The sequence below is a fragment of the Cryptomeria japonica genome, chromosome 1 (assembly GCF_030272615.1).
Source record: "Cryptomeria japonica chromosome 1, Sugi_1.0, whole genome shotgun sequence".
In the NCBI taxonomy this organism is placed as follows: Eukaryota; Viridiplantae; Streptophyta; class Pinopsida; order Cupressales; family Cupressaceae; genus Cryptomeria; species Cryptomeria japonica.
Window position 1 is genome coordinate 608,303,429 of NC_081405.1, and position 16,773 is coordinate 608,320,201.

The 16,773-nt window shown below is 31.4% G+C and overlaps 1 protein-coding gene across 1 annotated transcript; it reads left to right on the top strand.

The window, feature by feature from the left end:
- Positions 1-13,835: 13,835 nt before the first annotated feature.
- Positions 13,836-14,906, top strand: LOC131060095 (toll/interleukin-1 receptor-like protein). Its single transcript, XM_057993199.2, has 2 exons — positions 13,836-14,464; positions 14,789-14,906. Exons 1-2 carry the CDS (start codon positions 13,836-13,838, stop codon positions 14,904-14,906), a joined length of 747 nt encoding a protein of 248 aa, XP_057849182.2.
- The last annotated feature ends 1,867 nt before the right edge of the window (positions 14,907-16,773 follow it).

Below are 16,773 nucleotides of genomic sequence, written 5' to 3' on the forward strand. Positions count from 1 at the left end.
ACAAAAGTTTGTATTACGTAAGGATAAGATATTTAATTTTACTAATAAATAAAACTATGCAAAACTATTATTATTTATCTTTCATAGAAAATATATTTTTTAATATTATTTTTCATACACATGGTTTTCTAAAATTTGTCACATTAAGTATATTTTACAAGTGAATGTGTTGTAAATATATAAAATAGAATTCTCAAATAACAACAATAGATAATGAATGTATATAATAATAATTGTCACAATAGATAATAATAACAATATTTCTAATATTAATTATTCAATATTTTGCAAATATCTATACCCTCATGGATGTTCCCTGGATTGTTGGGGGTGATTTTAACATGATTGAATGCCCAAAAGACAAGCTAGGTGGCCTTAACCTAAAATGGAAGGGTGGGGAGAAATTTCACTAGGCTAGGTTGAAGAATAAACTCGGGTTATTTGATCCTCTAGAAGGTCTAAAGGAGTATGCTGATAAATGGTATATATGGTGCAACTTCCAACAAGGGGGGAGAGTAATACATTGTAGGTTGGATAGGTTTTATGCGAATAAAGTTTTCTTCTCCTTCAAGCAAGAGGATAATAGAACTATAGTGAAGGTATGTCCGTTCACCTGCTTAGATCACCATCTAATTATTGCATAGATTATATTACAATATAATTCTACCTCACCTTTTGTGAGGGAGGGAAAATTTATCCTTAATATCAATTTATCAAAGGATTGGCATATTAGGAATGATATCTACATGATTAGGAAAATAAATAAATGGGATTGTCACACCCTATTTTCCATTGATAAATGGAACATAAATGTTGAGAGTTAGAAGAACCTTATACAAACACCTGGTAAGAAAAAAGCCAAAGATGGTAGGAAACTAGAAAGGGATTTAGGGGATAATCTTCAAGTGATGCAAGCCAAATCCAAAATGACCTCGCCAATCCAAATATTTTTCATTCTCTATCTCATACCATGGACATTGTAAGAAATATTCAACATAAAAAAATACAAATAATTAAAGTGACAACTAGAATAAATTAGTTGCACCATGGAGATAAAGGCTCCAAATTCTTCTTTAATATGTTGAGATAGAAGGAATACAATGAAATAATTGAAAGAATCAGGGAAGATGGTAAGTAGTTGGTGGATGTTGAGGATATTAAAGCCATTTTTTTTCTCTACTACTAGAAGGTATTCACCTCTTAAGATAATTCCCCCTCTAGTCTCTCTACTGGTGATAAATGTAAGGCTTTCATCCCATAAAGGATCTCAGATAAAGAGGTTGGATCTCTCAATAAACATCTTTCAATTGAAGAAATTCATAAGGCCATTAGTTCCCTTAACAATGATAAGACCCTGAGCTTTGATGGATTTCCTATTGAGTTTTACAAAGGAGTTAAGGATTTTTTTAACAAGGACTTGTTGCAGATATATGAGGAAGCTCTAGCCAGAGGTACCTTAGGTGCCAACTTTGTAAGAAATACTCAAACTTGTTTTATTAAGGGAAGATATATTATTTAGAACCTTATTAGAAGTTGGAAAGCCATGAATTGTAAAAAGTTAGCCAACAAGAATTTTGTGATGTTCCTCATAATGACACCTCTGGACAAGTTGAGGTTAATTCTTCCCATACTAAATCCCTCAAGATGAGAAGATCTATTAGGAAAGGATGCTCACTGGCTCCTAGCTAATTTTCTATTGCCTCTGATGCTATTTTCTATCCGCTTAAAGAATCTTCCTTGTTGAGAAGGATTAAAGGCATTTCTTTACCTAATAAAGTGGATCTGATTAATATCCAATTTGCAGATGATACAACCCTTTTTCTACAGCTTGAGGAGGTCAATATGGATTCCTTAATGTTAAAAATTAATGTGTTTTGTGAGTCCTTCGGGGCCAAAATATCAATAGCCAAATCCACACTTCGTGGATGGGATGATGTCTGTCCCACATGGCTTAATAAGTATAATTATTAATGGGGATGCCCCTCCAAGCAATTTAGATACTTGGGCATCTCCTTCTATGTTAACCCATGTCTAAAAGAAATGTGGTTGTAGATTAAAGGAAAATTAGACAACAAGCTTGGCAAATAGAATAAGCAATTTATTCGTCTCTTGCTAGCATAATTTAGCTTTGTCAAAAGATGCTATCTTCCTAGAGCTTTTATTAGGCCTTAATTTGGATGTTTAGTAACTAACAAATTGTTGATATTCAAAAGACCATTAGGAATTTCCTAAGGTTTGATGTGAAAGGTAATAGGAAGTGGCACTCAATTAAATGGAGCTAGTGTTGTCTTAGTAAGAAGGGAAAAACGGGGTTGAAGAACCTCAAAATATAAGGGATTTATCTAGCTACCAAATGGATCTTTAATGATCTTGAAGGGAAAGAACCATGTAAGGTTTTAATAAAAAATAACATAAAGCTTATTGTTCCTAAGAAAGACAAGACCTAGAAAATGATCCCATTTAGTGACCTCATGAATGGCAAATTCCTTATCTCCCCGATTGGTTCTAATATTTTCAAGGCAATATGGAATGCTTGGGAACTCACTAGACAATTAATCTCTAATAGTAGGATTCTTAGAAATGATGTAAATATTTGTAGTGAAAGATCTATCTATTGGAATTTATTTTACAAGGGTAGACCTCTAGCTCCCACTAAGGATTCTCAACCAAAAGTTAAATTTTTTGTTGTTTCAATAATATCATTTGTAATATTCAATTAACCTCTTGCTTTGAGATCTCTTAGAAATTTTAGTTTCCTACATCCAATTGGAGGACATACTCCATGTTAAAGGAGCTTTCTCTCACTCTCCATCTCCCTAAGCCATGTGCTGTGGATGTAGATAGATATTGTTTGTCCACCTCGGTGGATGTCACTCTGCTCATGACTACCAAAGCTAAGATGATCTATGATTATTTATGCTATAATTTTGATTTGATTATGAATGTTAAGCTTACATGGTAATTAGATTGCAGTAATAAGGACTAGAAAAAATTAATTACTTGGTTATGGGGTAGTGATATTGCTCCTAAGAATAAAGGCTTCATTGGCTCTTTATTCTTCATAGGCTCCCATTTAAGAATAAGCAGCATGATGTTGATATTTGTAATATATGTAGGGTAGCTAAATCTAACCTGCATATCTTTTTTTATTGCATTACTGCTTAAGAATTCTAGAACTTATTTGGGATTAACTTTTCATTATGGATCAAACAATTTTTTGATTAAGGATCAAACAAGTTTTGGAAACCCCCTTACAACAAGTTTTGAAGGTACCTAAAATCCTTGGATTTTGCACAGTTCTAGAACCCAAAGAAGAGCGTTTCCAAAAGATTCAACATAGATTACCAACAGATCAAAGTCATCCTAATAATTAAGAATGATCATTGAAGAACCAACTAAGAAAATGAGGCGAAAGCCATCCTATAAAAAACTAATACAAAACCAAAAGATGCCTATAAAATAAAATCCAAGGGTTTTATCAAGGCTCCCTTAACCTTCACCAGATACCAAGGGGTTTTCTAGGCACCCATAACTTTAACTTTGGGTTTTAACAAGGATCCTAAAACCATACCATCTAGAGTCTTGAAGAGAAGCATAAGGAACCAATCTAGAACCAGAGGGTTTTGAAAGACTCCCAAAACCATCAATTTGAAACCAACAAAGACAATCCAGTTGAAACTTAGCTCCCTACCATCACAATTCCTTTCCACCTCAATATGAAGAAAATCCACCTGAATAGGAATTGAATGGAAACAGACCACTAGCTAGACCAACCAAGTACACTTCAACCTCACCAAGAAGCACTTCCTATCTTCTCCAACAATAACCATCTTTATCTCAATAGAAGATAGCTCCACCTCAATAGGAAGATTTAAAAAAGACCAAAGATGTTGATATTGATAAACAAACTAGCCCAGTCAGGCAGTCTCCACATCAATACAAGAGACCAAATCAAAGACTACACAAATGGAAAATCAAGCCCCCTTTTAAGATGGAACACCATCAAGAAGAGTTGACCTCCATAGGGCTTTTGAGAAGAGCTAAAGAAGCAAAGACATGAGAAAAAAATCTTGTGTGAAAATGGACACGGGAACTAAACTATGATTCCTAAGAAAAGAAGCATGGGGGTCAAAGGGAAACCGCACCATGAAGAAACCCCAGAACAATCCCTCCAACAAATTGTGTTGAAAAAGACCAAAAAGCTCTAATAGATCAAGAAGACCACACCACACCAGACAATACTTAGTGTGGAGGTATAAAGGTGGAAGGAGGGCTAGAGACAATAGATGGAAGACAAACATACCACTTGAAATGGGGCTCACATTGGAGTGAAGAATCCAAAGAATCATTCTACAAATCCAACATGACATCATATCTGTATCCATAAGAAAGTATGGGTTAGATCATAACACTAGAAAATAATAGAAGAAATGGCTCTAAAGAAAAATTAATGACCAAATATAAAAATAGGAGGCGAGAGCGATGAGCATCCATCGCCAAATAGGAGACCAAAGGAAGAGTTAACATCAAGAAAATCCCTCAACTAGTTCACACCAAAAGAGAGGAGGCAGGCCAAACCCACCTCATCCTCATAGCCATCTTCATCATCCTTATTTTCCTCTCCTACAACATCTTCCTTTCCCGAAACCCTAACCCTTGAACCACTTCTACTATCACTCCAGCTCCAGCTCATTTCATTATAATGTATCATGATGTTATTACTGGTCACATTTAGAGGCTTAAAAAAGGACTACAATTTATTTGGTTCCTTTTATCTTTTGCAATGCTTCAAATTATTTGAAATATTGGGAATGATGAAAAGGATCATGGTAAGGATAGGTTTCTTACTAGGTCTATAAGAAGACTCATTTTTCACAATGTTGACTTGTAGGTTTCCATTGTTATGAGGCTCACAAGAAGGAAGTTTGAGAGGTTCGTTGAAGATAGGACAACTAGAGTATATATGTCTAAACTATCACATGGATACACTTGATCCAAATTTAACATCGAGATAACCTCATTTGTTAATGCATTGGAAACTTTCATAAACAAGATTAATGAAGGAAGGACTATTGAAAGGAAATAGCAGGCCCAATTAGTGGCAATGGGAGAAATACTAGTGAATAGTAATATGACCATTATATGAATGGAGGGTCATGTTGGTTCGACCTCCTGGATTGATCTGTAGAAGCCTTTGGTAGTTCTTTTTGTTCTTAGTCATGGTCGTAGCAGTCTTTTTTAGTTTGTTTTCAGTTATAGTTCACTCTTGTTTATATGTCCACAACATAGGGTCCATCTTGTATAATACATGAGGTAAATTTAATATTTGACTCATTCACAAGATTATCTTTGTATGTACTCTTGTATCTTTTTTAGAATGATATCTCTAGTACTAGGAATATGGTTATGAGGAAATGAGTCCTCTCTACTACAAATTTTAATTGTAAATAGTTTATCCCTTATACTTAATACCAAAATAAAATAAAATTATCTAATAGATATTTATTGCATCTCATCTAAAGTTTCTCATTATATTTTTACAGTATGTGTGATATTATTGGAGTTTAGGATATATAGAACACAAGTCGATGGTCTAGAAGATTATTTGGGGTAACATACGCCATGCTAGTGTTAACATAATCATTTAAAGCCATGTAAATGGTCTTAAGAATAATTAAAGATTCATTATTGAAGTATTTTTTCATAATATTCTTCTAATAGAATAACTATTTATAAAATAGATCAATGGTGATAGTTTTCATTAAGTAAATTAGTAAGGGTCCGATTATGTAAACATAATAGGCATCAAGGCAATGGAGAAGTTTCATAAGGAGTGAAACAACAAAAAACATAACTTTTAACCAAAGCTAAGAACCAATGAGAAACAAGGGTCCATACCCTAGAAAAAGAAATACAATTTCAAAAAAGATGAAAAAGAGGGAGAAGAGGAAATATTATCTTTCCTTTGTATGTTGACAATAGTCCAAGATATAGTATCTTTAAAAATCCCATGAAGAAGGGAAATAAGAGGAGGGTGTCCCCACTTTGGGAGACCAACCAAAATGGGGAAATAAATAAGGAGAGGTAGAGAATGTTAGCAACCCCCAAAGAAGGAGAAAAATCTAGGAGAGAAACTAAGAGAGATCACTCAAAGCAAGGAGCCATAGGCGGAACCAACGAGGGGACATTTGGCTCTCCATTAAATAACTCCTTAGAATCCTAGGAAGAAACATACACAAATAGATTGTCAACCATTAAGAAATCATGGGAATAATTCTTCCACCAAGTAGAAGGTCCCTTCTGATGACCCAAAGAGAAAGCTGAAGCCAAATGTCTAATGCAAAAGCAATAGTGAGAGTGGAAAGGGACACATTCCTCATAGTCTAAAGGTTGATATCAAGGCCAATCACCAACAATCAAAACCACCTCGCTAAGAAGAGGCAAAGAGATATGAAAATCCACCAAGAAATGAGCATATGTAAAGTTCCCTATTTTAGAAGTCGACTCATCAACCTTCAAAAAGCAACCAAGAGTGTTACCAATTGTTTTGTAAAAAGACATCTCTAAAAACTAGAGGGGAAGATTAAGAAGCTTAACCCATATTAGACATACATTAAGCCACTCAAAAAGAGGGTTAAACGAAGGAGACCAAGGCTTAAAGGAAAGAGGAGGATGTTCTTCGCAACTAAACACTTTGTCTAGCACCAAATTCCTCTTAAAAATTTGCAAACCATAGCATTTTTCAAGTCGAACTGCTCATTTTCCACCACATCATTGCTAGATAACACCATAGGGGGGACTTACCACAAAGAAGAGGATGGTGAAAACCATGAGGAGGAGGAAAAATAATAGATTGATAGATATAGATGAAACCCTTAGTATCTTTACTAGGAACCAAGGGAATAAATGCCACAAGCCTAGCACTAGAGGGACTATCAAGCACAAATAAATAAACATATGCCCTAGCACAACCCAGTCCAAATCCATGAAAAAGTTTAAAAAAATGCCTCACACCTAGAAGAGAAGAGAACAACACAATTAAAAACTCATGAAAATGAAGAGGAGCATAGGAAAAATCACCAAAAACCACTCCCAAATGAGGACAAAAACCATTGCACTTTTAGAAGTTTCATCATCCCACACACGTAAAACATAAATTAAAGTCATTACATGTAAGGGAACAACCAAAAAAAAACAAGGGGTAGCAACTTGGGATGCATGAGAAATAAAAAGGAGTAGCAGTACTGACATTTAAAAAATAAAAAATAAAAATGATCAATTGTGGTAGTTTCTAGATTCATGATCTTTTGTTAGGTAGAAAAATCTTGCAAAAGTGACATATGGTAGTGATGAAATCGTTACATAATCTTAGTTTATTTTTTAATGGTTGATATAATTGATTGGTATTTGATGTAAGAATTTTTAATAAGTCTTAAGTTGAGGGATACTGTAGAGAAAAAATATTTGGATAAGTGAGATGAATGTATGAAGAGGTTTTTCATTGAAAGTGTATAGATTGAAGAAGTGACCTAAAGGAACAACTTATTTTATTTTAATATATGTTATTTAAATTAATAAAAAAATTTACTTTCTTTTTGTTCAATATTTTTTTTCTCAAAATGGTTCTTCGGTTAAACATTGTGTTTCATTAGCTATCTGGATATTATTTGAATATATTTTGCATAATTTAATTACTAGACATTTTGATACAATAAAATAATATCTACTTTAATCATATAATTTAATATTCTATTATGATCATTGTCAAATATTTTCATCATATTTGTTATTTTTTGTGTTTATTATTGTAGTAAGAACTTTTTTCAATTCTATGAAAATTAAGGGATCAATGAATTGAAATTCATTATCAACAACAAATTGGGTATCTTTGATAACATTAATTATACTAGATAATAAATATATAAATACTGTCTATTTATCTCTTTTACATATATCTCAATGAATGTATTACAAGAAAAAACTATATTATTTATGAAAAAATGGCTCAACATAATATTCATCTACACGTATAGTGAGTTATGGTTTTTTAAGAACTAATTTGTAATAATTAAAAAGTGGATTGGAACTTTGTAGTGATCATCTCAATTCATTTAATTTAATCTCAAGTTAGCTAATTTCAATAAATTATAAATTATAAGATAAGATTAAGTGCCCTATTTTAGTTTATTCTTTACCTAAATACTACAAAAGCTATAATTATAATTTAATAAGTATAAATTGATATTTATTAAATATGTTGGGAAAATAGTTTCCGTTCATCTACATAGCAATGTATTTTAAAAAAAATAAAATAAATATCAAAATAAAAAAATTAGTATGAAACAGTAGCTAACAACAAAAAAATGACCCTCCTAGGTTAGAAATAGTAAAAAAAATCTCAAAATAAAATACCAATACACAAATAGAAACAAATTATCCTATATAGTTCAAGACCAATATATCCAAGTCCTTCACCATCTGTTTTTACAATATTATCCCAATTGGAAACATCTATGATGAGATAATCGTCATCCTTTTATCTTCTTTTTTGAGGACTAAATTTTCTCCTCTTAAAATTTCTTAGATTGTTGAAGTCTTGTTGAAGAGTTAGCACATTTGAGATAAATTTTATCATGTTATTTTTAATGAGATTCAATTATATCATTCATGATGCTCTTTATGTTTATTGGTCCTCTTTTATGGATCTTCATGATTTCACACATATCTTTCCATCTATTATTGAATATATAACAATATGGTTTTTAATAATAATGTCCTTACACTTATATAGATTTGTAAGCATATCATTCATTATTTTTTGGGTTTTTATTTTCCTAACCCTCACCACATTCATCACCACTATTAGCATCCCCAAAATCTAGATTATGCTTGTCCAATTCCTAATGATCCATCTTAAAATACTTATTAATGGAGTAATAAATATTATTGCCTAAGTCATTAAGATGATCAATAGATAGTTGGGATGTCTCACAATCCTTACATTGATATTCATTCTCAATAAGTGAATGAAAATTGTGTCATGCATAAGCTCAATATTATGAACATCACCCTACTCATCATGACCTTCCCCTTTATAATGAACAAAATAGAAGGATTTGGCTAAGCTAAAATTCCTTCTCTATCATTTTCTTGCATAGACATATGAATCCTTCAAGGTATCACTCTCTTGATTTGAACTTGAATTAAATATCAAAATTATCATCCCAAAATTTAATTATAACATTCTTTTACTAGCCTTAATAGAAGAACCTAACTATCCCTATTTATTTTTTTTAAAGAGAGAGAGTAATTTTCCATAGTGAAGACCCAAAATCCTTAAGAACTTACTTAAATTTATCTTTCAAAACAAAGTTAGGAAAAATAAGTTATCAAATTTACCATATACAACATTTAAAGGTGTTGGGTCCACATACCATCCAATGAGGATTGGAGTAGACTTATTTTTTTACAAAGTTACATGTGAAGCAATGAGGATGCACCACATAAAGTGTAAAGAATACACATATTATGATTTAGAAAATACTCTTGAAAATGGATTAAGTATTTTAAGAGCTTCAAGTAAAAGAGCTTGTGGTAATCAAGGTGAGGAGTGGGGACCTAATGGTGAGTAAAAATTTTCTCAAAGAGAAACCGTGCATCGACTATTTATCTACTATGTACTAATAATGAGGTAATGAGATGTTGTGGGGAATTAATAAATATTATGAATTGCTTCTTAAATTTGAGTAAAGTTGGAGCATATGAGCTACTAAAGGAAATATAAGTAGAAACAAATAAGTAGGGGTAAATAACCATATTAGAAAATATAACAAAAAAAATAAAAATAGTTACACACATTCTTTAAGACACATGGAAATTAATGACAATGGATAAATTAGTTAATATTATAAAAGTATAGGGATCCTTTGGTGTTAAGGAATTATAAATTGGTTTATAATAAGGGTATAGAAAAAGAAACATGGATTAATTTGTGATAATAATACATAGAAAAAACTGTGGAAGGAGATTGCAGAAAATGTTAAAGACATTGAAATGAAATAACTAGAGACAAGGATAGATCTATAACCTCATGGAATGTCACAAAGGACATGTAGACACAAATATTAGAAATCTACGATCAAGAATAAAAATATATATCTCCACAAAATGATCTCACCAAAAAAATGATACCTATAAATTTTATCTATAGAGCAAGGAGAACATAAAGCCACAATGAGAAATGCATGAGAATAAGAATTAGAGAGAAAAATCCTTGATGTGAAGTATTTATTTAAATAAAATGCTAAAGTAAGAAAATTAACTTTGAATTTGTTTGATAATATGAAGTGATATGTTTAAAAGGGAATTACAAACCATGGTGAATACATAACACTAAGAGAACACATGCACTAAAAGAGAAAATACAAAATTAGGCTGACAATATAAATTTGAATAGTGTTTATAGTTTAGATCATAATTAATACAACAAATATAGAACAAAACCTTTAGTGATTCTTATTTACCTTGTGGCCACCAATCAGATGGAGTGTCTCCGGAAAATGGGTATGGAGATCGAATTCCTTAAAGAGGATATTAAGGGTATTGTTGATACTTCTATGGACAATCTGGGACCAAATAAATTAAAAAAAATCCTTCAAATGACCCAGAAAATGAGTGAGGATGTGGACAAGATAAAATCGAATCATGAAAGTAGGATACCGAATTTGGAGGTGAGTGTTGTAGAAATAAAAGACAGTCTGAAAAATCTGGTTGAGATTAGCAAGCTTGCAATGAATAATAGTTTAAAATATTTATTGATGGGTCAAAAACATGATTATGGATTACAGGGTTGATCCCATTGCCAGTGTGACACCTTCAGACTCTAAGAAGAAGATGAAAGTGAAGGGTGCAAGTGGTTAGACACCTCGATCCCAAACTACGACTAGTCAATGTACCCATACCAGGAGCAAGAACCAGGAGCAAGGCAACTCCAAATTTATAATGGACGAGTTGGAGGATATCAATAGGAAACTCATTCAGAAGAATGCAGATTTGGTGCATTCTTATCAGTAGGTCTCTGTTTGTGTTGGTCTTTATCATTGGTGTTTTTTAGACTATTTTGTGGGCTTGGCCCAATTTCATTTTTCTTTTGCTGTTGGTTTTGGAGTATAATGCTTATTTCTAGGATTTCTGTATAACTTTTGGGTTTCGGGTCCTTGTAAAACCTGTTTACCTTAATCAAAAACCTTTAGTGATGCATTGTTATTGCACTAAAAGACATTTTAGAATAAATTGTTCATGTAATGCACAATCTTTATTTCTATAATTATGAATGTGTAAATAGATATTTTATCATGATTATTATTGATTTTGGAAAAACCTAAGAAATAACTATTATTAATTATAGACTTAGATTTGACAATATAAATTACACTATTATTGGAAAAAAACTATAACATCATATATAACAAAATATTCTACTCATTGATAAGAGGGAAACAATTTTGGAGGAAGGTCCTTCTATTAACCCAGCTTATAGTATATCTCCTTGCTAAGTTCATTGTGATCAAGCACCTAAGCTAAATTCTTAAGAGTGATCATCCTACCGACCAACCCATAAACCATTCTAAAGAAGGGACAATTATTGAAGAGTTTAGAGCTCTCTCACACCACTGTATTATTAAAAAGAAAAGGGTTATTTCTAACTGTAAAATATTGAAAGCTCATATGGACAATATATAAGATTGTCTCAATATATATAATAATGTAATAAAATGGTTCCTTGCCCATATAAAAAATATAGGATGATAACCTAGGAGATGGATATGAAGATGTTCAACTAGATCATGGAACAAATAAAAACCAAGGTGAACAAAGACATGTGAATTTTTTTTCTAAAAAAAATTCCTACCACTTTATAAAATTGAGGGAACCCAAAGTTGAATGTTTTCACCATATAAAAGATATAGGATGAAGTAGATTGGAACTTATCCTAAAATATCAATCTCAACGATCAAAATATAAAAACATGGCTACCTACATATTTTTTTTGAAAGTTAAACTTCAAAATGGAGAAGAGTGGGTAAATAGGAGGGCATTTCTAGAAGAATCAAGGTCAAGGCCACAAATTCAAGAATTTAGTTAACCAATATTATTGAAGTATAACTTTTAGAGGTCTCCTTCATTGTTTAGGTTAATCTTCTCACCAAACAATGACAAGCTACCAATAAATGACAAAAAATGGCTAACAAAAACTAGGTATTTGTTTGAATAATGTTATTACTATTCCTGTAATTTTGTCTATTCATATTCTTAAGTTTATTTTCCTACTCCTATATTCCATAGTACTTGCTTTTGGTTGTTCTCTCATTATAAAAGGGCTAAGTAATTTAAAAAGTCATTTTATATATATATATATATATATATAAAATAAAGGTGGTGGACAACAAACAAAAAGGACACTAATATATAAAGCAACTATTTTATAATCTTTATCAATTTATATTCCCAATACATGAAGGTACAAAATTAAGTGAATGACAATCACCCACAAGATTAATTCTAGGTGTAGATAGAGAATGTTTTTATTTTGTTGGTGATTTCACTATATAAATAATTATTAGGATGAACAAAGGTATCACATTCCTAGTTAGCTAACAAAAGTTTTAATGTCCAAATCATCCATTATCTATTAAATTCTTTTTTGTGTGGATATTATCATATTTAATTTAATGAGAAGGGGTACTTTTTATTCAATAACTTGAATGTTAGGTAACTCATGAGATTAGGATTCTTCTCATTTGATCAAATATTTTTAACATATTTAATAATATGAAATAAAGATCAAAGACAATAAATAATGGTTTAAATTGTTAATGTCATGTTGACGTTGCACTCTTATCATAATTTTTTGTATAACAAAATTCTCATGTGTTATGTTCATATCTTTTACATCAAAACTTACTAAAACATTAAAATAATTAAATAATATTATTTTCAAATTATTTTTGTAATTGTAAGAATGATACCTTGTAAAAAAAAAATCAACATAAGAGAACACGTCGACAATGTTTGCATCAAAATCATTCTAAAATAACGCATGAATCAGATAGCCATGTTCAACTATTTCCATGATAGTAAAACGTATGGCTAATAAAGAAAGTCAAATAAAAAAAAATGAAGATACTGTCTGATAATCTCCTCAAAACATTTTAAAATACAAGCAGTCCTATCAATCAATGAAAGAGTAAATAATTTTACTGAATCGGATAGAAAAAGTCGATAATTTTGGCGGGAAGCAAAAAAATACTGGAATTTTTGTACAGTGTAGTCAAATATATTATCTTCAAATTTCGTATCTTGTAAGTCGACAATGTGTTTACAGACAGGAGCGCACTTCTGACGTCGTTTTCTACATAAATTAAAAAAAAATATATATATAATTGATACTTTTCAAATGTAGCTGAAAGAAAGAAAATTGATATTTTGGAAATGCAGCTGAAATCTTTCACACTCTTTTTTCGATGAACCGTATAATCATATACGAACATAATTATCAGATACATTTGTTAGTCAAACAAACTTTAAAGGGTCTACATACGTATAAATCTTTTTCAAGCTGATTGTGGAAATTTTTTGTTTGAATAATTTAAAATATATTGGTCACAAATTTAATAACTGTATTACACCTCGTCGCTGTAGCTCTCTTACAATGTATTGCCCATCTCTGTGCCTTAATGCCACGTCCAACATGTTCTTTGCCCATCTCTCTTTGTGAAAGTAATCAGCCCGGTGGGTGTGCTTACAATAACCCTAGATGTGTTCTCCTTACTATCATGGAGATAATCAATCCTCTTTGTCTTCTTACAATGTATTGCCCATCTCTGTGCCTTGCTCCAACGTCCATGCATTCTTACATTAATCCCAAATGTTCTGTGCCCATCGCTCTTTGTCTTCCACCCATGGAAAATAATCAGCCCTATGAATGTTCTGAAAATAACGAGTGTGTGCATTCTTCGTGGGTTCCAAACTATGATGTATTTCTTAACCATCGTGGTAAAGATGTGAAGGAAACCGTAGCAAGCCTGATATTTCATAATCTTAAAAATAAGGGATTGAAGGTCTTCCTTGACAAGAATTCAATCCAAGTTGGAAGCAATATACCTCAGGTAATAGGGGACGCTATTTATTCCGCATCTATACATGTTGTCATTATTTCTGCTAATTATGCAGAGTCAAGTTGGTGTTTGAAAGAGCTGACCCTGATCTTCAAGACTGGGGCTCCCATTATACCAGTATTTTGTGGAGTTGAGCCTTCGGAGCTTCGAATGAAAGATAAAGATGGTGTGTATGCTCGAGCCTTCCAAAAGCATAAGCAGTCTGGGAATTTTGAGCCCCATGCAGTTGAGGAATGGAGGAAGGCATTTCGTGAGGTTTCATATATTAAGGGCTATATTTTTACAGGGTATAGTTATTTATTCCTTGTTTGTTTCAGTTAACGTTCCGGCTTTTAAGTTTATTTAGATGCAATGAGTAAACGAAGAGTTGATGTAATCTAACTCTATGAAAACAGCATATACCATGTTGCTATGAATTTCATTTGATATCTCAAATGTATGGACAGTAAGTTGACACTCTCTTAGTTTGCTGTGGATTTTACAACGTTACTTTTATCAGTTCATGCTGGTGTTCACGAGATTAATTGTTCAATTTGAGATTAGGCTTGATATTTGGTATATAAAATTGAATGTGAGAGAATTTTAAAGGAAATTTAGTGCGTATATTGCAGAGACCAAGGAGAGCTGCTGGAGAAAATCGCAACGAGTGTTGCAGAGCTTATTGGGAGAGGGAAATCTCAGCCAAAGCAGAAAAACAAAGAAACTTGTGACAATAGTCATATAATTTGATTGTAATAAATAGCTCGATTTGGTAGAGCGAATCAATCCCTTTTTATATAAATAAGATAAAATTGTGCCATAACTTTTGTGTAGATTTATCCTCGCTCCGCTGGAAGTTCGTTACTTAAATTTTGTTAGCGAAATAAAATGAGTTTTACATAAGGATTTAACAATAACGTTTTAGGATTTTCAAGGAATTTAGAGAGGTATTCTAAATTTCTAGATATGTGGTTAGGTTGAACATGCGATGTAATTTTTTGTTAGCGTAACAACTTCTGTTACCTCTGGAGTTCACGGATTTGACTCCAGTCTTCTCCTTTGTTTATGATGATAAACTAGTGACCAAACCAAGGTGAACAACAAGCAAACAAGAAGTTGATCTTGGTTTCTTCGCCTCTTTCACTGTTATTTTCATATTTTGTGCAGTCATTCTATTTGCATAAAATTATGCTTTGGCATAATGTAATTTGTAAAATGAATTAATACAATTTCATTTTCTTAGTTGCTCTTTCTGTTCTTCTGTCCATTAAATCTCTGCAAGCTTTTTTTTCCTCTAGCTAGATCTATCCTGTACCCTGCAGCTATAGTTGCAAAATTTTACAATTTTGTTCTAGGTCACTTTATTCAAGTACTGTTTGTCCACTTTTAAAATTCACCTTCAAAATTTGTAGAGCTTGTTCATTTCTTATTTGATTATAAGAGGTTTGTCGTGGTCCTACTAATAAAAGGAATATCATTTACTGCTTTCTAATATTTCAATCTTCTTGTAAAAAATATTGATGTAATTATTTAATATTGATACTGAAACTAATGCATGACTATGACTATGTGAATGTGAAGGGTTTTTCCTAACAATTGATATCTCTTAAACATTAAAATGACTCATTTGGATGATGTTTTAAAAAAGCAATCACTATATACACAATTCACAACTCTTGAGGTATAAGTCAATTGATAAAAACCATATTCCTAGAAAGTCAACCTAAAAAGAAAGGTTCTTAAACTAGAGGATTAGACTATGTGTCTAGTTCTATCTACAAAATAGAACCTTAAACCCTAAAGAATTGATCTAACATTAATCTATAAGGTTAGATTTAGTATATCATAAGAAAAATTTAAGATTAAAGATAATCTTAGTAAACCAAATAAAATAAATTGAATGCTAAAGCCATATAGTGAAAACTACATTTAACGCAAGATGACAACATAAAAGTGTATGGACTAATTTTCTTTAAAACTTATCTATATATTATTTTAATGTTATTATTAAAATGCGAGTGAATATGACAATGAATTTTTATCACATAAAGTGGAAAAAAGGTCTCACGGCCATAGGAAAAATGGTTGTAATCATTATATTGACAAATCCAATTTCATTTGAATGTAATTTTTGAAATATGAATTTAAATTAAAAAATTAAAAAAAGCAGATATATTTGCTTAAATAATTGTAAAACTTAATTCAAAATAAATTTATATTAAATAAAATATACATTTTCAAAATTATCAATATGTGGCTAAAAGCAATCTCTACTTTCCTATTTTGATTTTTTTTAGGCCATATTTTTTATGGGATGAAATATTACATTCATACACTTGATTTAAAAAGATTCAAATGAATTAGCATCAAATGTACTTACATTGTGATTTCACAAAAAAATGACCTTTTATGGGATAAGGTATACGTTGATGGAGGGTGAGCCTAAAATAGAGTGTTTATTAGAAAGTTGCAACTACCTTGGTAGACATGTATGCAAAATGTGGAAGCATGGACAAGGCATATGAACTACTTGACAAAAAAATAAAATCAATAAAATAATCTTAAGGCAACATGTTAGATAGATAATACCTAAAAATATTGGGTCAAGCTAAACATT